General features: G+C 35.8%; 1 protein-coding gene across 3 annotated transcripts; it reads right to left on the bottom strand.

Moving 5' to 3' along the window:
* Positions 1-374: 374 nt before the first annotated feature.
* eag (ether a go-go) lies at positions 375-21,126 on the bottom strand. 3 transcript variants are annotated; one of them, XM_066302277.1, is made up of 16 exons: positions 20,670-21,126; positions 16,341-16,574; positions 10,540-10,671; positions 10,367-10,488; positions 10,166-10,309; positions 9,966-10,034; positions 9,423-9,674; positions 7,711-7,842; positions 7,378-7,514; positions 6,782-6,936; positions 5,827-6,279; positions 5,272-5,772; positions 4,992-5,216; positions 4,749-4,942; positions 2,383-2,664; positions 375-2,330 (listed from the first exon to the last, which is right to left on the bottom strand). In XM_066302277.1, exons 1-16 carry the CDS (start codon positions 20,746-20,748, stop codon positions 2,208-2,210), a joined length of 3,234 nt encoding a protein of 1,077 aa, XP_066158374.1. In that variant the 5' UTR covers positions 20,749-21,126; the 3' UTR covers positions 375-2,207. The 3 variants fall into 3 exon arrangements, with proteins under 3 accessions (XP_066158374.1, XP_066158383.1, XP_066158392.1); XM_066302286.1 differs by lacking the exon at positions 9,966-10,034; XM_066302295.1 differs by lacking the exons at positions 16,341-16,574; positions 20,670-21,126 and adding an exon at positions 13,864-16,304.
* Positions 21,127-22,872: the final 1,746 nt, after the last annotated feature.

Here is a 22,872-nt window from a genome sequence, read left to right on the forward strand (position 1 = left end):
GAAATCCATTGCTGGGAAATCGGCCATCTCAATTGTTTTCAACGACCCATTTTTGACCATTTCCAGGACACTTTTATTGGTTTATTACCCCGTCACAAAGGCGAAGTACCACATTTTGGTTTTAGAATAATGGCTGAATGTAGTCATGGAAGCATTTATTGGCCGGTATAAATAACTTTAAATAGAAATCGTCTATATCTGTGTTAAAAATGTTATGTCAGATGGATGTTTGAAAAGCCACACATCTCCGGAACCAGGGATTAAACTTGAGAAAACACCAATAAATTTGTTTATCCTCAGACCTATAATCCCATTGCTGTCGCCAGACTTACATGAAACATCTGGGGATTATCAAAAGTATATCACAGATAACGTTACCTCAAATGTAATTTATTTGCATTTTACAAACTTGTTCAACTAGTTTAAAATTTAATAAAGTCAATAACAAATAATATATTAAGCGCATATAAGAAAGTGTATGTTTACTAGTATTTGCTTGGAGTATTGAGTCGTTCTACAGATACATACAGAGGCCAATTTTCAATCACAAAGTGCTTTTTAAAACAGTTTTAAAATTTGACATTAAAGAAGCAAACTGAAACTTAATAATAATTAACAAACGAAACAAGAATAATAATTGACAGATGTAGAATTAGGTACTTACAAAGATGCAAAAGTATACGGAGGCTGTAATTTAATAATGTAAGTTTTTTAATTTTCTTAATTGTCTATAAGTAATTGCGATAATTGCTACATTCTTTATGATATAAAAATATGGGCTTTATTATACAATATTCAAGGCCCTAACATAATTTTGAGGATAGCAAGGAAAAGGGTTTAAGAATAGTGTGTGTTTGTAAAATATTTTAACTAACGGTATTGCATAGTCATAGGGACTGACTAAATGAAAAGGTGACAAGATGTTTAAGTTTTATGGAATCGCTCTGTATATGATATGACCGAGAGCAAATTTTTGTTAGAAGATACTTTGTTATTTTTGAAAAGAGTTTGAGGAAGTGTACGATTTCTCACACCCTTTAAAAACTTGAAAGCGCTGACTTCGTGACTGAAAACACCCAGTTTTTCTGCCACGAAGCTTTTTTACGATCTCCCCCTGAAAACTAAAACTTTTTAAATGGAATATTCAATATTTCATTAAACAAATGATGATATTATAATTAAATTTTTTCTATATTCAACTGCAAAAGTTCAGGAGTTTTTCCCTCTTGAAGCTTTCTTGCGATATCCTCCTGAAAACTCGTTTTTTTTTTCATGAAACACTCAGTATTTTATTTAACAGGCAAATTATACTATTCATTGGGAGTAGTTTAATAAAATATATTCAAGCTTAAAAGTTCCGGAACTTTTCAAGCGGCTAGTGAAAGTGAGCTTTTTGAGTGATTTCTTGAAGCTTCTTCGCGGTTTCCGTGAAAACTTAAGTTTTTTGAATGGAACTGCCAGTACTGTATCAGACTGGCAAACACCGCTGTATCCTAATGAAATTAGTTTAAAATTTTCAAAAACATCTTGCCTCCATTGCCTACCCAAAAACACACATCCAGGCACGCATTTGCATTATTTTACAAACAGTCTTCAATCATAGAAAGAAGACCTAAAAATGCATCTAAAATTGCTTTTTCGTTATTACTTTTATCGACTACATTTTGATCGTTTCAGTATGTCTAACTCTATAGTTTGAAAAAGCTACTTAAATCACTAAAAAGTAGTTGAAATTCATATTATTATGTACTTTCATCATGTATCGTAGAATAATACGGACTATTCAGAGCTTGTCAATTGTTGTCTTAGGACTATGTACTCTTATATGACTATGTTTAGTATTCCTTTTAATTTGTTCAATGAGAGCCGTTATGTTGAAAAGAAGGTACCTACACAGTGTCCTAATAAAACATCTGCCTACATTTCTAGCCAAAACCAACTTTTATTGGGACACCTTGTGGGAAGTATTAAACTTACTAAAAGGCGTCTCTGTATCAAGCTTTTTTTACCTAAAATATACAAACAAAATCTGAATTGAAAGGCACAAAAATTCGAAAATTTTAAAAACCTCTTCACATTGCATATAAAGCTGACGCCCCAAAAGGTCCGCTTGCTTATAGATTTAAAAAATTCTCTAATAAAACCAAATCATCCAAAAAGATGTACAATTAGAAAAACTTTAAACCTAAGAAGAAGATCGACGATCGTTAAAGAAATTCCTTGGGCTTTCTTGAGGACGGGGTCAGGACCGGATCTTGGTGCAACATCTTTGTTGTCTCTGTAGGGCTCGAACTATCCGGAGTCGTCACTTTTCCAGTGGGTGTAGGAATCTAGATATCCAGAGAACATAGTACTTTATGCTAACTACAAGAAAATACCTACTTGCGGAGCTGTAGATTTTATCCTGGTTTTCGATCTCCTCTTTTTCAATATCACCGATCCAAGACCGGTCCCTTCGGAACCCCCAGGTTTACCCATCAGATCCGTAGGTCTCTCCAAGGGGGCTCCGCTTGTGGAAGACTTCTTTACGGTATCAGCAGAATCAGTCGGTGACTGAGAGCTGGAGCTTGTTTCTGGACTGAGTCTTCTAAGGATTTCTGTCATCATTTCCTCCATACGATTCATTTTTTGGTTCATTTTCTGGATTTCTAGTTTGACGTCCACCTTTATGATATGTAAAAATGGAATACATAGGGTGTCCGCAAAGAACATCGAAATATTTTTGGCGCCAATTCTACAGATTAAAATGATAAAAAAGTTCTTATAAACATATTCCAAAAATTACCTCTTAAAGGTGCTAGAACCCTTTAAAGGGAAACTCTAAACATGTTTTTTTCGCAATATTTTCAAAATAGTTTATGCTAAAATTATGAAATTCGGTATAGTTTAACAACTTGGAATGGGAAAACTTTTCCTATGTTAATAATTTCAGATTTCAATCAGGTGGCGTCATATAGAGGAGCGCTGCGACATAAATATTCCCTAACTTTTTTTTTGTTTGTAACAAATTGCTGGACCACAAATATTTAAAGTAAAAAAGGTCCCCTTAATTCATCTCATTAAGAATCAGAAAAATCAGTTTTTATAAACCGATACACGATTACGTGGACAACTTAATGAACATAGTAGGCATCCTTGCAATCGCAATATTTTTTTATTAGTCAGTAACAATAAGGCTAGTATTATTAAGCATTTATCACTAATTTATAACAAATGTTGAAAAAGGCATATAAAAACAACTTCGAATTCGTTTAAAAAATATCACAAAAAAATTATGTTCAGAGCTTCTCTTTTAAAGAATGGCAGCCCCTTTAGTAAGTAATTGATGGGATATGTTTATAAAATTTTTTTCTATTATTTTAATTTTTAGAATCACCATCTAAATTATTTGACGTTATTTTCAGATACTCTATAGATAAAATAAAAATGAGAAATAAATATTTTGAGATTAAGGTTTCTTCATTATATGGTGAAGGAACGTTTTTTCTTAATACATTGCATTGATATTTTGATATTTTTATTGTCGATATTATAAGAACTAGTGATTAAATTGTACTCCAAATTATTAACGAGTTGCATCTGCCTAAATTATGTTGCAAATCTCTCTGAGCGTATAATCAGACATTTAGGGTTCTATTTTTGATATTTTGAAAGTACCTTCAAATCAATGCATTAAAGCCTACCTATTACTGTGATGATATTAATGAAATAATGTAGGATATATTTTTTAATAACCATAGAAAGAGATGAACCGTAAACTTAGGATATTGATTAGGTGAATTTTTTTTAATAATCTCGTTCTGCAAGTGATTATTGTCGATATTGAGACTTTTTTTTGTTTCTTGATTTGGTGGTGAAGGGAAAATTTCACTTTCAAGAATGAACGGAACAATTCAATTAAAAATTATACTAAGTTAATCATGTTAATATGCTCTGTTTTTCTATACAGGGTGTTCCAAACCAAAAAATAATTCCTTTAACCATAAAAAGTATGTTTAAATATAAAATGCTTCGTTATTGAATATAGTCAACGTTTATTCTTATTTTTCGATGTGAATGTGACTAAAACATGGCTGTTTACTTTCGGGAAACCCCGTATCTATTAGTGCTTTTGTTACATATTTTTTTAGATGCTAAAACATTTTGGTAACTTTTGATCATAGATGTTTCAAGATGATATTTCACCAAAAACTGTAGCGAATTGTTCCGCTTCAAGATCTTAAAAGGTCGCTATTCATCGGTATTGCGATATCTTTTTAAGTTCCGAGAACTTGATATTCCAGTGTCTGTGCTCCATAATTTGAATGTGCATATAAGAAAAAGCCTCAAAATCTATTGTTATATGAGAAAGAAAAGAAATAAATGAGATGAAGATGAAATATAAGAAACAACTTGCAAACTTTTAGTGTTGTTTTTTATTTCTGGATATAAAGGCGAAGGATAAGTATTGAAACTCTATAATTTTTCAGTTCTGGTCCTCAATGCATCAAAAATTAATAGATTTGCATTAAAATGATACGTAAGCACTTCATATTGACAAACTCTATCTGCTCATGTCAGCAACATTGCAGTATCTCGTTGAATAACTTTAATTCTTCTATTTTCTATAAGTTCCTGGGCTCTCAAATGAGCTCAAAACTCATCTAAATTTTACAGAAACTATATTTAGAGACGTGATTTCACAATTACATTACTATAGAAATCGTATGTTGAGATATATATATATATATTTAGTAAATTACACTTACCTTGAAATCCATAAGGTTGGTCAACAATTCCTTATATTCTACTGGAGCGATGGGATCAGGGACGGCCGTTTGATACATTGAAGCTGTCGATGGGTCTCTGAGACCACAGTCATAGCTCTGCATTTTCCTCAAAGATAAATTCCGAGGCTGTTCCACTTCTACCATTTCATCTATGGTATCCTGCCTTGTTATTGCTGTACAAAGAGAATAGTTTATTCATGAACGTTTTCTTTTTAGAGTTACCTGGACTGGATGTGGCAGAAACCTTCTGCAACTTAGGAAAGATTTTATTGCCAGATCCTGGCGTGGGCTGACTTCCGGAGCTGCCAGAAGATGAAGAACTAGGCCTGTCTTTCGGATCTTTAGCGCTGAGGCTTCTTTGGAAAGCTGTGCCTGTTTGATTTGATGTTTCTGAGCCGGAATCTAGACTTGCAGAGCCTAGGAGCCGACTCCACTTGCTACCTCTTACTAGATTAATAGTATTTAATAATTAGTGCGTCTAAAGTGAATGAAAATCACCTACCTGAAGGAGGTCTGGAAATACTAGTTTTAACCCCCCCACCACTACTATCATCCTTCTCTGCTACTGAGGAGAGTTTGGCTGTGGACACAACCCTGGTGATCTTCTCTCCAGTATCATCACTCCCCTTCTCCAGATCGCTTTGGCTGGTAGCAGCTGCGGCTGCAGCTTGACTGCGATCTCTTCGGAATTTCGAGAAAATTTTTCTTACCAAATGGTCTTGATTTTGATCCAGTTGAGGCTCGTTTTTCCTCCTCTCTGCCAACTCTTTTTCTCTTTTTACATCAGCTACCTTACGGAATATTAGGCGATGTCTCAGGTTGTATGTGAGGATAAGGTTTCTGGCGAAACTATTGGCGAAAGCCTGGTAAAAGTCTAATACTTCTAGTAGTTTATCTCTCTTAATCGTATGTAGATCACAGTAAGTAAGGGCACGCACGTTGGCTGCAGATTGCCCCACAGCGTTGTCTTTCCAGAATGAGTCTCCAAAGACATCCCCTTTGCCTATTTTCGGGAAATTCAGTACCTATCTAAGTTTGTTACTTAAACAGTCCTCACCTAAAATGGCCACGACTTCATCATCTTGAATCACCTCTAAAGACCCAGTAACAATAAAACATAAAGAATCGATTGATTCTCCAGTGTGATACAACAAATCTCCGGGAGCCGAATGGGACATTGTAAAATGCATTGCTAAAGCTCGAAGACACCCATCAGAAGCCAGTCTAAAGGCTGGGTGTTCATTGAATACTTTCCTGTTCAAATGAACACATATGTCCGCTTTCATGTCCTTAGGGCAAAAATTCAGGACCTTGTCCTGGTCCAGGCCTTTGGTCATAGCCCAAGTAGACACCACATAGTCCATAACTCTTTCTGATAGCGCTTTGGGGACTTCATGGAGCTTCATAAATTCTCTAACATTGTTCAGCATGTCGTGGTACTTCGCTGTTGCTGAGGTCATTTGCTGGATTATAGTTGTTACATGACCGAAGATTGTAGCATAGAGGAGGGCTGGAAAAATTGGATTTTGTTAAGGGGATGACTCGGCGAGTTGTTAAAAATGTATAACAGGGCAGAGGAAATTGGTGCAAGCTCTTGGGAATGTTTTGATTACCATTTTTCCATGGAATGGATTAATATGGTAAAAAGGCCACGTTTCGTTACTACTCCATTTTCCGACATATCTCCATTTAATGTAATGGAGATGACGAAGTTTTATTGGTTGCTGATATTATGTCACAGATAATGCGTAATTTTGAAAAGGCCACAAATTGCATTTCTAGAACTTCAGTGTTTTTTTAAAGATTTGAGTATGAACGCAAATTTTCCTGCTTTTTAAATTTTGTCAATTTTTTTATTTTGAAAGCTGATATCTCAGAAATCCCTGGAGCAATGACCTTGAACTATATTTTTAATTATTCTACTCATTGTGCTCTATAAGTTTACACGAACCTGGTTGTCATTTCACTTTTTGTTCCTAAGATTTTAATTAAAATATCTCAATAGTCCTTACCCGCAATAATCATCATGCAAATAGTAAAAATCCTCTCATTATCGGTCTCAGCAGCTACGTTGCCAAACCCCACGGAAGTCATACAGGTCATGGTGAAATAAAGAGCAGTGACATACATGGTCTTCCTGGATGGTCCATTGATTAGTTCTGGAGTGCTGGAAAATCCAACGAAAAATAATGTCCAGAAATGGGTTTGAAACTCGCCGAATATTGTTAGAATTTAATTACATCCAGAATATGCAAAAAACGAAATTCTTCAGGACGATTAGAGCTAAAGCAGCTTCCTATCTCTACACCCTAATTTATGGTATTAATCGGAAAGAGCTAGAGAAGTTTTCTCTTAAATCAAATGGAGAATTAGCCAAAAAGTTTCCGAAATTGGAAATCTATATGCGACTGTTTCCTGGAAATAATATCTCGATGGAAAAATAAATACGAAGCTAACCCAAAATATTTCATTTTACGTTGCCAAAAGGTTCGATTAATTATCCAGGTAACCCCCTTAATTCCTATATACAATAAAGCTAGAACCTTTTAGCTTTGAATTAACCAAATGAAATACAGAAGTGGATTTCATTTCTGGAAGTGGGCAATACCTGGAGTCATTGGGCCACACATAGGAATAGGGACTTTGAGTAATGTTGGCAAGCTTCCAGAGCCAACTGTATTGGACCCCATTGTCTGCGTCGGATCGCCCAATTGAGTACCAAATACAGGCAAGCCAATGAGCCACCTATAACAAAGAAAAAGAACAAATTTCGTATTTTAGATCAATAGGCAAAGCTACAAGTTTTTCCCTCCTATGAATCATCATAAAAACACTTTTAGTAAGACATGTATCATTGCTTATGGAAGCCCTAAGTGTCTCCTTAGGGGTCCTAAAAAACCCTTTCACTTCTCAATATATAGAAAATAGTCTGAGAGCTTACCAGCATATAAAAACAGAGCAGGAGAATCAGCATGGCAGCCCCATATTCCAGATATCGATCCAGCTTCCGGACTACTCTTCCTAATCGTAATAGTCTCACTACTTTTAAAGCACTGAATAAACTTCCAATTCCCTGCAAAAGGAGCCGTTATGAACGAATAACTCACCAAGTAAACAGTCTCATCTTAATGAATAATTTGCGTTCATACTTTGCTGCAATCTTTGACATGCAGCAGGTCCCGCAGTTTCCAACTTTGCCTAAGATTCATCCGTTTGTGAAACTTTCCTAACTTAATACACATTGTCAGGCACCCTCGTAAAATCTTCGAGTTTATAACTCGCTCGAGAATTTGCCAAATCGTATAAAATAGCCCTAGTTTGAATAGTTGAAGTTCTCCATGAGGAAGAAGGGATTCTGCATCAGATTGTGGAAATAAGAAACTCTGTAGAACTTGCTGCTATGAACCTATAAAAACACAACAAACTGCAGACCATTTTCAAATCACTGTTCGAGGCGAGTTCTAGTTAGTAAAATATCCAGGAAATGCTTCCAGCCCCTATTAAGGTCAGCTCAGGTTACTAGAAAACCCCCAGAAATATTTGGATAATGCAAATCCAGACTACTGAATAATAGAGGACATGTCTTCCTGAGATCAGTTTCGGTTAGATAAATATCTAGGAAATCCCCAAATCCGAGTAGTAAGAAATCTACTGCTAGGGTCAGTCCGAATTACTGAATGTCTTATGTTATGTTAGCTGATAACGAAATGTCTCAAAAAATTACTCAATAAACTCAATAGAAAAATTCTTAGTTTTTAACATCTTTTAAGAGATATTACGAATAACTAAAATATCCAGAATATCTACGCTGTTACAAAAACAAGATTGATTCTTTAATGAAGTACCCGGATAATCTATCAGTTGGGTCGGGGCAATGTAGTAAGAAAAACCAAAAAAATCCTACTAAGATTAGGTATAGTTTTGCGAAACAGTCAGGAAATTCTCTACTTGAGATAAGTTATCTTTAGAAAATCTTACAGCTTGGTTGTGTAATGGGATCGTTGGAAAATTAGGGCTAGTTCTGGATAGGCACTAAAAATGTCTTAGTAAAATCAATAACTTGAATAAAGGAATAAATTCGTCCTTTAAAACTAATATTCATAACAGTAAAATTTCCTAACATCTTGGTAGGTAACAATTGAGAAAATCTCCAGGAAAAGTTACTTCAGGACGGTAGAAGCCAAAATCATATTATGAAATTAAACATGTTACTTCAAAATATTGTATCCAGGACAATATCGTGTGTAATACAGAAGGTTTTACTGAAAAATAGATGAATGATGGTCGGGACTTTTTTATATCTATACGAGAAAACTCCGCAGGTTAAAGACCTATAAACACGGAAGATGAAGGCGAAAAGAAGCTGTTCCAGAGAACTTTAAGAGAGTTGCCACTTTGCTGATATCGAAAAACTTGACTCTGTGTTTTCTGTAATGGTCATGTGAGGAGAATAGCGGCAGAAAGAGCAAATATTGAACTCGGGCATGAATACAAAAATATTTCATCTATTGGAAATGCAGCAATTTAAATTCATACAGCCAAGAACCGCCAAATTTGAGTTCAAATATTTATGATTCAGGGGCTGCATTTCAATCAGTCGCAATAACTGTAGTATCCACATATCTAACGCTATTGCTTACAAAAAATACTTACGTCTTCGTCGTGGTCAAAGGCATTGAACACGTCGTAAGGCAAACAGCTCAGCAGATCGATGATGAACCAGCTTTTTAGGTAGTTCATACGGATCACTTTGGGGTCAGAGACGACCTCTCCTCCGGGTCCCACGAAAGTGGTATGGAAATTAAGAACTATGTCAATAAAGAATATCACATCGACGATTGAGTCCACAACCAAGAGAGAGACATCCTCGGATGTCTTGTTCTTAAATGCTACGTTATAAGGAACCTGAAACAGGAACAAAGAAACAGTCTCATGAGTGTTCTCTAGACTGATCGAGGTTGCGAGTGTTTCAAAAGTGTTATTTTAAGTGAGGACACAGTGCAGTGCGTGTTTACTCGTCTAAATCTTGCCTTTATCAGTGTAAGAGGTACAACAGTAAAATACCTAAGAGTTGATTATTCGATAGTGGGGTAGGGTACTAGTTAAGCCAAACAAACTAGTAAAAAAATTGATCTAGATTATCTACGGTACATACTGGTGGTGGACGAAACAAACACTATTTGATCAGAACCCTACCCCATTATGATAATCCGTGAGGACGACATCTTCCGATGTCTTCTTCCTAAAAGCTACATTATAAGGAACCTGAAAAGAAGAGGAGATTTAAATTCCCGCAATCGATTGCATTGTTACGTGCCACTGGCAATCAATATATTGAGAATGGGGCCTACAGCATTAAAAATTCAGCATTTGAAACTAGGTGAGTGAGAACGTACCATAATAGCTGTATAAAAAGTTAAACAAAGTATAATCCAATCCCAGATTGCTTTGAAGGCGCAGTAGTGCAGCAAAATGTGAGGAGGGGTCTTCGGGGCTTCCTGCCGGTATTGAGGCATGATATCCGCACTCAAACTCATCATCTGCCATAGAAATAAATTTTAAAAAAACATCGCCTCAATGATCCAAAAACAACGAACTTGTGCCAGATGCGACTGCTTCGTTGTATCTTTGAGGTTGGGAAGATGGGATGAAAACTGGGACACCAGCACTGATCTACTTCGAGTCACTGATCTCGCCAGTTTTGCGAATTTCGACAAGCCTGCAACAGCCCCCATCAGGTCAAAATTACTTGGAGTAAATTAATTTTTACCCCCTTTTGCGTCGTCAGTCTCTATAGGCTGTTTCAGGGCTGTAATGTCCCTGAACGTGAGCAGGAACAACACAACAAGATCCCTCTCGTTTTTTATGGGGGAAATCTGAAGCAGCAGCCATAGAGGAGTCTCTAAAATGCCAGAAAAGGCGATGGATTAACAAGAATAATCGGCTTTGCAGATAGTTATTTAGGGCGGTTCCTTTCTGAGGAGAGAAGTTCTTATATTCGTAAATTTCATTATATTGCAAAAATAGAGCGTTTTACAGGATTTCTCTTTCTCCAGGAGTAAAACGCACTCCTGCGTGCGGCACGAAACTACAATTCGATAAGGTTTTCAGCTGCGTGACTCGATTAATCTTAAATAGTTTTTGTCCTAATTCACATTAACCCTTCAAATACAACATAAAACCTCTATCCCCAGAAAATAACTCTAAGTGTCAATCTAATTACTGCTAAAAGCTGTAAAGTTCAATAAAAAACTTAATGCTTGGAAAAAGTAGAATTTAGATAGGATGTTTACGTTAGAGCCATGCACAGGGCTTAAAAGCGATTTAGGGCATCATTATGCATCAGTATTAGGGTTTTGAAGTCCTGTGTTCTCAAAAAGAGGATTTCTGAATAAGACATGACAGCAAATTGGAAAGCAAAATCTAAAGGGCTCTTCTTAAAAAAATCTCAAAATCACATAGTCATTAAATTCATTTCCAAACCTCAATTTCATGGGCTTCTCCATGCTTTAAGTGTCACGTCAAAAGCCAAAAAGGGGCGAAATGAATTCGATAGGAAAAACCAATTTTCCCCAAGGAAACTTACACATCTGGGAGAAAATCGTCGGTCTAATTCTGGCGTATGTGACAAATATTTTACAACCAGAACCATTAATCCTATCGGTTACCTACCTAATTCGTCTTCGGCAAAAATTGCGTGCATATTTGTGGGTAGACTTTTAAAAGGTCAAAGGTTTAGTTGGAATCAATGCAAACTGTATTAGTTCGTGAGAAGTTAGTATGAACTACTAAAAAAGGCAAAATTGGGGGTTTGGGTTTCATTCCACCAATTACATGAGGCAGTTATTCAGGTTAATCTGTCACAAATATTGAAGGACCAATGCTTGGTTGCCGCCTTACACAGACGATTGTAATTCTTCACCAAAAAATTCACTAAAATGTTCATTATTTGGATTCGGGCCCTCTTTTTTGAGCTGAAACTTCTTTGAGATTGACCAGTTACCTTTTAAATTTTGAATATTAACTGTTCGACTCATTTAGGAAATGTTTGCTTCTTGAACTTTTCCGAATTTTTCTAGAATTTTAAGTAAAAAGCAAAATTAAAAAAATTAATAAGAGAGTAGCCTTGACAACACCAGGCTAAGTGAAAACTGAATTCCACTTCTCCCTAATTTTTTGAGACATCAGATGCCAGTTAATCCATCCATAAACTATTCTTTGGAATCTATACGATTGGATTTTATGAAATTTATAACAATTTACTGAGTGTTCCGTTCAATAAAGTAAGACGAGCTTTGGCCAACATAACTTTTTTTCATTTACATCACTGCTTTTCCGCATTCGAAATTTGCGCTAAACCTCGAATTATTACCGTTTTCGAGTTACCAGTAAGATATTGCGCGTAACAGCAATTAGCATCATCCATCGTGCTGTCCAGGCCACTCGCGGTTTAACATTCAGTATCTCAGTGAAGCAGCATTTTTTAAGCTTTTCTCTTTAAAATCTCTCAATCTATCACACCTCAACATATGAAAATACCATTGTTGAACACCCAGTATATACTTTCGCCAATGATTTCCTCGCAACGATATAATATAAATTTCAATTTACATAACTTTATACGATGTGTCTTTTCCTTAAGCTCATTTTCCCCATTACGAGGTTTGAAGTTTATATTAATTAAAAGCAAACTTCGAATTGCCGTAAACAAGAGTGTTCTTAATCTAAAATACGAAACGAAAGTGTTTTGAACCGCTTCACTCAATTAATATGGAGAAGTAGTTGAATTTTTAATTCGACAAAGACATTTCCAGAGTGCAATAAGGGAGAATAATAAAGTCTTGGATAATACTAAGAGAGTTAAAGGGGTTTGATGTAGTTTGAGATGTAACAGATATGTATTTGTTTCTTATTTCCTGCACTTAGAGGCAAGTAAATGGCGTATTAGATTACTGAGCTTCTGTATGTCGACACTTTTTCTCAAAGCGTCCCTTCGTTGTGGTTACATTTTAACGTGATTGCCCACAACACACAATTTTGCCAATAAAAATTAATATACAATGATATTGTTCAGGGAATACAGTGCTTGAGTCTTACCTTTGATGTATAAATATTTGATCAAAACTCCATTAAAGATTTCTGGAGATCTTATTAATTCAACAACAGGTCTAAAATTACACTACATTAGTCCTTTGTACGACAATGTATAGAGAAATTCAACAGTTTGTACTGAACAGACACCTCTTTATATACTTTTTTAACACCAACCAAGCACTACACTTGTCATACATTTAAGCCACAAATGCCTCCATTTTCTATAGGGTTTGGATGATGTCGGAGACAAATATGTGACAAGTGCTGCAAATACAACAGTGGAAAATGGAGAGAGAAAAATATCTAATCTAAAGAAGCGAGAGATGGAAAAAGATCAAAAAGTCTAGCAACTTTTTACAGCAATTCAAAATTTGCTTAGAAAACTACGTACCTTCTGGTATACCTGAAATTCCAATACAAAAAAAAATCTATTAAAATTCATTGCAACACTGTTTAATAATGGAAATAAATGATAATGGCCATTGTTTCGACAGAGTAAATTAACACCTCATATCTCTCAGCTACACGCGATACGGCAGCTCTCGTTTCCGTAGCTTAGAATGGTAATTTACGGTCTTCTCGTAAGCTGAGACCTGCATGGATATGTAGGTCATACTCTCCCACAAATATGTTCGCCATCTGTCCAATAATACGGGAGAATTTATATGCATTTTGGACAGAGAATGAAAAATGAAATGGGATTATTTTTCCCCTTTTGCGCAAATGAGGAGGGAGCATGCCGTTTTTAAAGCAGAATCTAACCCAAACATAAACTAACGAATATTCTAGAACTATGTCATAAACTAGGAACATAATTTGGTCGCAATCAACGAGAGAGAAAAGCCCATTCATATCAAATTACTGCCCGCAAATCATTTAGGTGTTTAATGTTTGAAATAGTGGCTTAGTGGGTTGGATTTCATTGCGGCCAATAATCGGATTAAATTAATTTAAAATTAGATAGTGACTACATTGGTAGCAAGTAGGAAAAGCTACATACCTTTGTTTTCTATACAGAGCATGCGCAGGTGCAGGCGAACGGACCGAGCAAACACAGAGGAATTATTTACAGGATAACGGACAAGAACATTGCATTGGCGATTATTGAACAAATTTCCCATAAAACATTTTTTGAAGTTTAGTAAATATACGAAAAACGAGAAAGGAGGGAAAACTCTTGAATGTCGAAATAAGAAGAAATCGGTGTTACTTCAGGATTCTACAAAATAGAATCGGAAGAGATCAGGTCAGTTCAGACGGCTACAAAATAATAATTGGAAGACTTGAAGTTTTGTCAGGTTGCCACAAAATCGAAGGAGATCGGGCCACTTCAAATTACCACAAAATTGGAACGAAATATCCAGTGTTTCAAATTTCCATATTGAAATGAGAAAAGTTCGAATTTTATCCGATAAAACTGATATTAATAAAGTACTAAATGCTTAAATGTGTTTAGTTACCACATGGGGTCATCAGGTGAAAAACCAGGAAGTCGTAAAATAAAATAGTAAAAAAAGTAGGCTTGTAATGAAAGGAAAGCCAATTTAGTAGCTCCGCAGGGCCTTGGATTTTAAGGTAAAAGCGCCAACTGGGAAATTTAAAGAGCAATTCGATATTTACATGAAGGTGCGGGTATGAACCCAAAACCTGATGTTTACAAAATCGCAACATTCCATAACCCATCAGGGAAGCTTATGGTTTGATGTGACACCCAATGAAATTTGAAGTAAGGAAATCTAGTTTGATTATCATGTTTCCCTCCAATCGATTTTTTGACTTGACCTTTGACGAGGATAAATGAAATGTTTACAAGGTTTTACAGTCTTTTGCAAGTTACTGCTCACCCCGCAGAAATGTAGTCAATGGAAGCTTTCTGTGTTTCAATCGTGCTCAAAAGCCGAAAGAGGACGTCGATCATTTTCTGGTCGAGCTCTGTGTTCAGTTAGAACGTTGAGAATTTAAAGACGAAGAAGAAGGAACTGTGATTAGTTTAAACTATTTTGCATTGCAAGAAAGAATGTTGTATGAAAAGAACATAATTCTGTCAAATGTGTAAAATACTATCGCACGCTGAGAAATATTAAGCAACAAGCTTCCATGAAAAAGTTGGTATTGGAGCCAAGAAAGAAAAACTAAAGTTGCAATATCATGTAAAGCAAGTGAAGTACGTTGAACTGATGATATCTAAAGGAGTGAAAGCATATCCAGGCCATGTTGAATCAATCGAACCTATTCATCGCGCACAATGTTCGTAGTGAGCCACGCGGAAAAACCTTAAAAATAGTCGAAGAATAAAAGGAGAAGATGAAAAGACGAAAATTTCAAAAAATGGTTTTTAAGCCAAGTATAACTCGTGGAAGTGCCGCGTTTTCTTATGAAATATATTTAGATGTAATCCATACCATGCCCATTGCTCATTCTGTTTTAATTTCGTCAATAGATCCGTCAAATTTTACAAATTGTCTTATTTCCCAGTATGTTCAACCCCTGCAGCCATGGATTTTGGGGTTGAAATCAGAAAAAATTATAAGCTTGCGTTACATTGTTGGGCTACCACATTAGTAAATGGGAACAAGGAAAAATAGAAATATAGTTTTTTATTATTTATTATTATTATTATTATTATTTTATATTATTTTTTAGTTCAAAGTGTTACAAATCCGAAAAGGAGATCAGGTCAGTTCAAGTTCCTACAATATCGGAACCAGAAAAATCGAAAATTGTCCAGATAATTTCCAAATTAGGAGGGTGCCCATTTGCATTTTTTTTAATTTCAACCCAAAATTTGACTAATCGATTGAAAGCTTTTAACTTTACCCCTTTTTTCCATCATCAGTGATTTAATAGGTCATAATAGGCAGTTTTTCCCCGAAAATAAAACGTTTGACCGAAATTATGACCCATAAATTTATGCTCTTTGCGCCGGCATAAATCCCCCATTTGATAGTTAACTGCCGGATATGCGGGAAAGATCTTGCTAAATAATCGCCAATCTCAGAATTATTATTGTAACAATAAAACAGCGGTTCATTCGCCTTTCCATCATTATCTCAAGAAATTGAAAAATTAAACCAGAAGTCGATTGTGACCAACGTAGTGCACAGGAAACTATTTGAAAAGAATCAGAGAGTGTTTAGAAATTGACAAAAGAGCCTTTGGGTTTATGTATATGGTGTATTATAATGATAAGCCGGCAAATAAACTACCTGTTTTACGGTGCAGTATAAAAGTTATATAAATAACTCTTTAAAACCACTATAAAATCCTATTAAAACTTTTAACAAATGGCTCTAGCCTATATAACTAGACATAAAATTGATGATTTGATATAATTTCATTTATAATTATCCAGGCATTAATGGCCAAAAATAACCTATAATGTTGTGAAACGTGTGTCATAATCTAATGAATTATGACCACAAAACTCGTTTTATATTTTCCACACTATTCGTTAAACGTATATAAAGGATTACTCACTATTTTTCTTGTAAAGCAAAATTTCGAACTGATCGTGCAGCTGATGCTCCAAGACGTGATCTATCCTACTGATTGTCTCCTTGTCTGTCAGTTCGCCGTACATGAAGGCGCAGCGGCACGATTTCTGCATAACTTCGGCCCGGTTGTATCCTGAGATCTTGCAGAAGGACTCGTTGCAGTACACGATGGGGTAGTCCACTATCTGGGCGTTGGCCAGAAGGAAACTGCTGTCTGCTGCAAAGAGCAAAAAAGGGAGAACTTAACTAAACTTGCCAATATCAGTATCCCTGCTAATATATGATATATCAAATGCTAAAAAAAGCCATTATCATCCGTATGTTTAAGAATTAGGTTCCTCACCACCTGGGAATTACAGACCTATATCTATATTATCGATATTTTCTAAAATTTTTAAAGAACGTTTGGATTTTTCGATAGGGCAAAAGTGTAAGTGTACTTTTCGATTTGAGCCAAGCTTTTCACTATAAGATTTTGTTGGCTGCACTCAAAACATACAATTTTAATTTGAGTAGTATTCAGTAGTTGAACCTATGTCTCATCGGAAGGGTCACATTGTCAAATCCAATAGCGTGGCACTGACGAAAAACGCGGTGAATGTAGATGTCTCCCAAGACTCAAGTCTTTATAATGGTTTGTTAATTGGACGAAAAACTCACAAAGAGTGTTTTAGATAAACCTAGTAAAACCTTTTTTTGTAAGATAAATAAATTCGGCCAATGCTAATTTAAATATGTCATAGATCATAGTGAAGTAATATGCGAATTAAACATCAAAATCATTTTATTGAGTAGTTCAGGATGTTTATTAAATAAAACAATGCACGAAAGGGGTTTTCTCTCTCTTCATTGATGACCAAATCCACTGCGACTTATCATTAAAAAAATTCAATTTTATGTTATAACTGAAAAACTATTCGAATTATTTAGATTTATTGATTAATTGTTATTTCTTGTGAAGTGAATAATAACTACAGGATTCAGAATAAGCATCAAAATCATTCTACTGGAGAGTTCAAGATAATTTATTAGTTAGAGCGACGGAGGATGGGAGTTTTCTAATTTGTCTATCTGCAAGTATTTAGTATTTTAAGACTACAGAAAATGCCGCGTTTCTTCTTTTAGAACTTGTGTAGTTTGTTTGCGAAAAACAATATATACTCCCTTTCTTTCTCTGTAGAATAGTGTAACGTTCAAATTTAATAGCTTGTACCGTTTCCCACACATTATTGTCTATAATGCAAAGAGTCTAGAGAAAATATCTTCTTTTGTCCTATATCGCCTGATCTATACTTCATTCACATCAAGATTGCCTTAATTGAGCTAATAAAGTCAAAACCAACATTTTCAGGTAAAATCCATACCTTCCTCAAACAACCCTTAATAAAATAATATTAATTCGCCGATGTCACGATCACCCTGCTGCAGCAATTCTAAGGAATTAGGACATGACTCCTGAAAATAGCTTTGAACTATACTTTTTAACCTATTTGTAGATTTCCACAACAGGTTGGCCTCAATTACCCTTCCCCGCCCTTAAAAACTGTGGCTAATTTGCCAATTCTGCTCTGACACACATAAGTTCGTCTTTAACTTCAAAGCAACACTAAAACTCCTTCACAATTCATCCAGTTGTAATTAATCGATTTTCTTTGTAGATTGACGTCACGAATTACTAAGTTGTTCTGGAATAACAATAAGACCAGTAAGCAAAGACTGATTGACATGGTTTGGAACGATACTCGAACTTAATCAATTTGGATTATTAAATTGCGTTCCTCAAGTCATGTAATTAAGGTTTTTAGGGGGCGGAAACAGTAGTCAGTTTTTAACCTCAATGTCCACTTTACACTAGTATATCAATCAAACTTAAACACTTCTTGAGAAAAGGAAATCTCGACATTGCCTCTCTCAAGTTGGCAAGCCCTGAGGTAATCCGAGCACAGTGTGTGTTCCAGACGGCTTTCTGCCGGAATTCCATTTTCTGGAAACTTCAAAGCGGGAATTGAGCCTTTGTGCTTTGGAAGCTGGAGCTCTTCTTTGGAACTAAGCTGCCGTGATGAATTAATTTTTTATTAAAGGCACCACCAAAAAATGTTTAATGGACATTCTACTCTGCCATCTTCATATTGCCAGATGCACCAACTCTCACGGAAGAGCAATATCCCAAAATCCTTTTTATAAATTTCGATATTGGGATTTACAAAGCTTCAATATGCAAATCTAATTCCATATTCCTCCCTACCTCAATTTGAATTTTAAATTTCATCTTGGTCCAATAAATTTCTTTCCCATTTTACAAACTTTTATCATGATTCAACACACAAAAGGGAAATTTACGAATCTTCGATAATTATTCAAATTCAATGGCCTACTAACCTACATAATCTACCAAAACAGATCGCTTTTAAAGACAAAAAAATTGGCAAGCTGAAAGCTTTCTAGACAACAATATGAAGCATCGATTGGGGATGGGAAGGTCCATGGTCAAAGGTCGGCCTAAGGCCATAGGGGCTATTTATCAGCCGAGATTGTTGTGTGAGATAGCGCCTTTGAGGGTTTCGTACTTGCACTTAAATGTAGATTAACCACTTGTTACCCTTGTTGACTGAAGGTCGAAGTGGAACGATGAGTGGGTGACGATCATGACAAGAGGGGATTTTGTAATAAGAAATAGTGGAGAAAAAATCAAATGATTTGATTTGCTGCGAAAGCTGTAAAAACTCACTTCAATTATAGTCATTAGGAAAATTGTGAATCGAAACCTCAGAACCGCAACTCAGTGCAAAATGTTTAAGTTAAACATTCACATCAATCGCGGTTTGCTCGAAACTTATGAGTGAAAGTCATAACGTCATATCGCTTTTGTCACTACGAAAATCGGGAGTAGTTTAGTTCAATGCGGAACTCGTAAGGTTGAAACTCGGCTTAATCGTTTCTACTAAACTAATAAGTAAAAAATTAACATAATTTCAGATCATTGTAGTCGACAAATTTAATTCAACTGGGGTTAATTCGAAAACCGTCAGTTAAAAACTCAGGTTAGTTAATTTATATTAGTACGAAATCCGGAGAGGAAAATTCGATTTGCTCACGGTTGACAATTTTCGATAATACAAACCTCGTGATTTGCAAATAAATGTTAATTCCAGAGTAATGGGTAATCGTAAGTTAAACATTTCTATTTTGATGGCTGTGAAAAAATTTTAGTTAAAATCAAAGGTGAATTTATATTAATGCGGAATTCATGGGACAAAAATTCAGATCAAATATGATTTACGCGCAACTCGTGTGATGAAATTTTTCAGGTCGATTCAGTTTAGCACGATATTCGGATAATTTCAGGCGCGTACTTATTAACGCAAACCGCGTAAGTCTAACATTTATGTTGATTTAAGATAGTGCCGAAAATGTATATACATTATGGGTAATATGAAACTCATGAGTTAGAAATTTGCCTTTTGCAATTTGAATTTCTATTGAAAAGTTTTTATCACTGGGAAGAACGAGTTAGAGTCGAGGATTAATTTACGTTGAAAGAAAATTCATGAAAAAAAAAATCAGAAGAAGTACGGTTAATGCGCAATATATGAGTTGAAGATTCAGATCGATTCTGTAAATTTTCCCTCGCAAGTCAATTGATGTTGAAGCAATTTCTGTATAGGCAATTTGTTTATAAATAAATTTGAGCTACGGCGTAACCTGCCAATTAAACAAATTCAGGTTCGTCCTAGTTACTGTAAAAAAATGCTAATTAAAAATTCGCGTACAATCATATTAGAACTCATAAATGATAAATTCAGGTCAACAGTGGTTAATGCAAATATTAAAAGTTAAATATTCAGGTCAATTTACATTAGAGCGAATTGCGAATTCACATCAAGTCTCTGATTATTGGGAAACCGTATAAGATAAAAAGTTGGGACACTTGTGGACTATAGCGCGAATTTTACAGTTGTAAAGTGTCCCGGACGGTAAAAAATATTTGGAGTAATGAATACAAAAACAAAGATATCTTACGTGTTCATATGGGTCCCCGGTAAATTGTCTTTGTGAAAATACTCGGAAAATTATAATTGTACATACCCTACAGCCGGTATGTGTAATTAAAGTTAATTGATATTCGGATAAACCTGGAAAATTAGAAGCAAACATATAAGAAAAACTCAATTTAAGTGTTCAAAAGTAATTAAAACGGATTCCAGATGAGAAAACAGCAACTTAAAGAGCACATTTCTGAATAATTCCTTTCGAGGTAAATCTCCTGCTTTGGGTTTTCTAGCATTCCCAACTCCGTTTTCCCTTTACTTACGTTGCTGATTAGATCTACGTATAATGTTCTCCAAAAACGTATTCTGAGGGGCAACCAGCCCCCTGCGACCCCCGGGCATTGTGGCGGAAATTTTGACGGTTTTCACTGTCACCGTACAACGATTATTGCTGCAGGCATCTCGGATACCTCCTCTCCAGAAGCCACTGGGGGCAACCCCAAAACCGCATAATCTTAACCCTCTTCCCTATATTCGTTGATCGACTGTCCCTCATGCTGCATTTTGATCCCTGAACGTCCGTCAGAAAGCTAAGAACCACTTGATTTTGCATTGCAGATTGACATGATGCCTTTAAAAGTCCTCAGGAGGCCGAACGGCTCGAAACGCGGTGCAAATGCGATTCTTATCGCGCGTCAACTGTTACGTAAACCTGTCAAATCAGGACTGACCATTATCGATGGATCTTTTCGCTTTCGATTGATGGAGCGGGTTCGTCGAGGTGTAGAGGCGAACTAAAGGGTTGAAATCAGCAGTGGTTTCAACTTCGTTCGCGAGGTTGCCAAGCAAGGGTAGAAAATGCAGGGTTAAAATGTTTTCATGTGTAAAATGTGGATGAGTAGTTTGGGGGCGTCACACGAGTTTGGCAACAGGGGAAATGGCAGGATAAGGGAAAATCGAATTGGCGAGTGGCGCCATAAGAAATGGGGTGAGTCTTCTTGGAACTGAAGCAGGGCTTTAAAATAGGCCATCAAAACAAACCTACAGGCAGAAGTTCAGGCTGAAGTAACAAAGGAATTAAATAATTGATGGGGAGAAATCAATGGTTTTTATCCATGTGTCATATAAGTGTTTTTGCGATTTTATTTTTTAGAGCAGTAAAGAAACATTAGGGGAAAAATAAAAAAACACAATTTGTAATCAATATTAAAATATTATATTAAAATAATAAATGTATTTTGTTCAAAAAATGCAAATTTCTTGATTTGTTATCAACCTGATAATATTTCTGTGCAAAGCGCAAAACTATGCAAATAACTGATCGCCATCTATTAAAGTATCGTTTATTCACCATAAAAGCTATGCTTTATTTAGTCCAGCAATCGTTTGGATATTGACCAGCATCGGGTTGGTATTGAAACTTTCTGTAATATTATTCAGTAGTCACGAACAGCAGTAGTTCATGTGAGAAATGCTAGAGGGCGAGACGATCATTATTGAGCTGTTAGTTACAAGGAATTCGTGCAAAGTCGTGTTTTATTGACTTAATTAAAAGAAATGCGGATTTTTTAAGTTCCTCCCAAATTCCGAGAATATTGATGGTGAGCATATTACAAATCGTACATTTCTGGATACATATGAGACCTGTTATTCTGTATAGACATTTTTAAACAACTTCCAGTTTTTTTTTACATTTTTGGTTGTTGACTTGAGGAGAAGGACACTTACACCAGTGGTGGGGTTCATCGTGATATTGATGGTACCTACACAGTAGTAGGATCTTAACACGGGGCTGTTTAGCACGATAGCAGTAGCGGCGTACCAAATTTTTATCTCTCGGCAATAACAACATTCGGGACAGTATTTTGCTACTTCCTGTTTGCTATTATTGGACCAAATAAACCACGTCTTTTCCTGCTGTATCAAGCAATCTCTCTTAATCTGCAGAAGCTAAACAAACAAACGAAAAAAGGCAGAAAATCGTTATCCCGAAACTAGCAAAGTCATTCACTAAATATCGCTGCATCAAAGCACAGGAAAAGGGCCATCAAGAGCCGAAACCTGCTAAGAAATTGGTACAATGTGAGATGGGTATTTAAGTGAACCGAATTTCTGTATGATAACAGTCGAGACACAAAGCTGTTGTGCTCTGCGTAATTGTAATTTGAGATTAACTAGGCCAAGTCTGCTACTAAGCGTCAGAGAAGCTAGGCAGGGATAATTAATAGAATGGTCTTAATTTTATGGTTCAGTATCGATAGCACAATATCGATTATTAAAAAGGGTAAAAGTGTCTACGTGACGAGGTTATACAGGAAAATTAAAGGGCCGCCAACCGGTTATTTACCGACATGAGGGGTGGGCGACCATTTACGTACTGTAGGGTCCCCTGGCGGTGCATGTGTTTTCACCTGTGGTGCAGCTGTTCTTCACGACCTTTTGCCACCCTATTTCCGACTGAAATGCCCATATAGAGACTTATTAAGCCACTGCCACAAGTGTTTACCTCACTTTATCAAACAAGAT

The sequence above is a fragment of the Euwallacea fornicatus genome, chromosome 1 (assembly GCF_040115645.1).
Source record: "Euwallacea fornicatus isolate EFF26 chromosome 1, ASM4011564v1, whole genome shotgun sequence".
NCBI classification, from domain to species: Eukaryota; Metazoa; Arthropoda; class Insecta; order Coleoptera; family Curculionidae; genus Euwallacea; species Euwallacea fornicatus.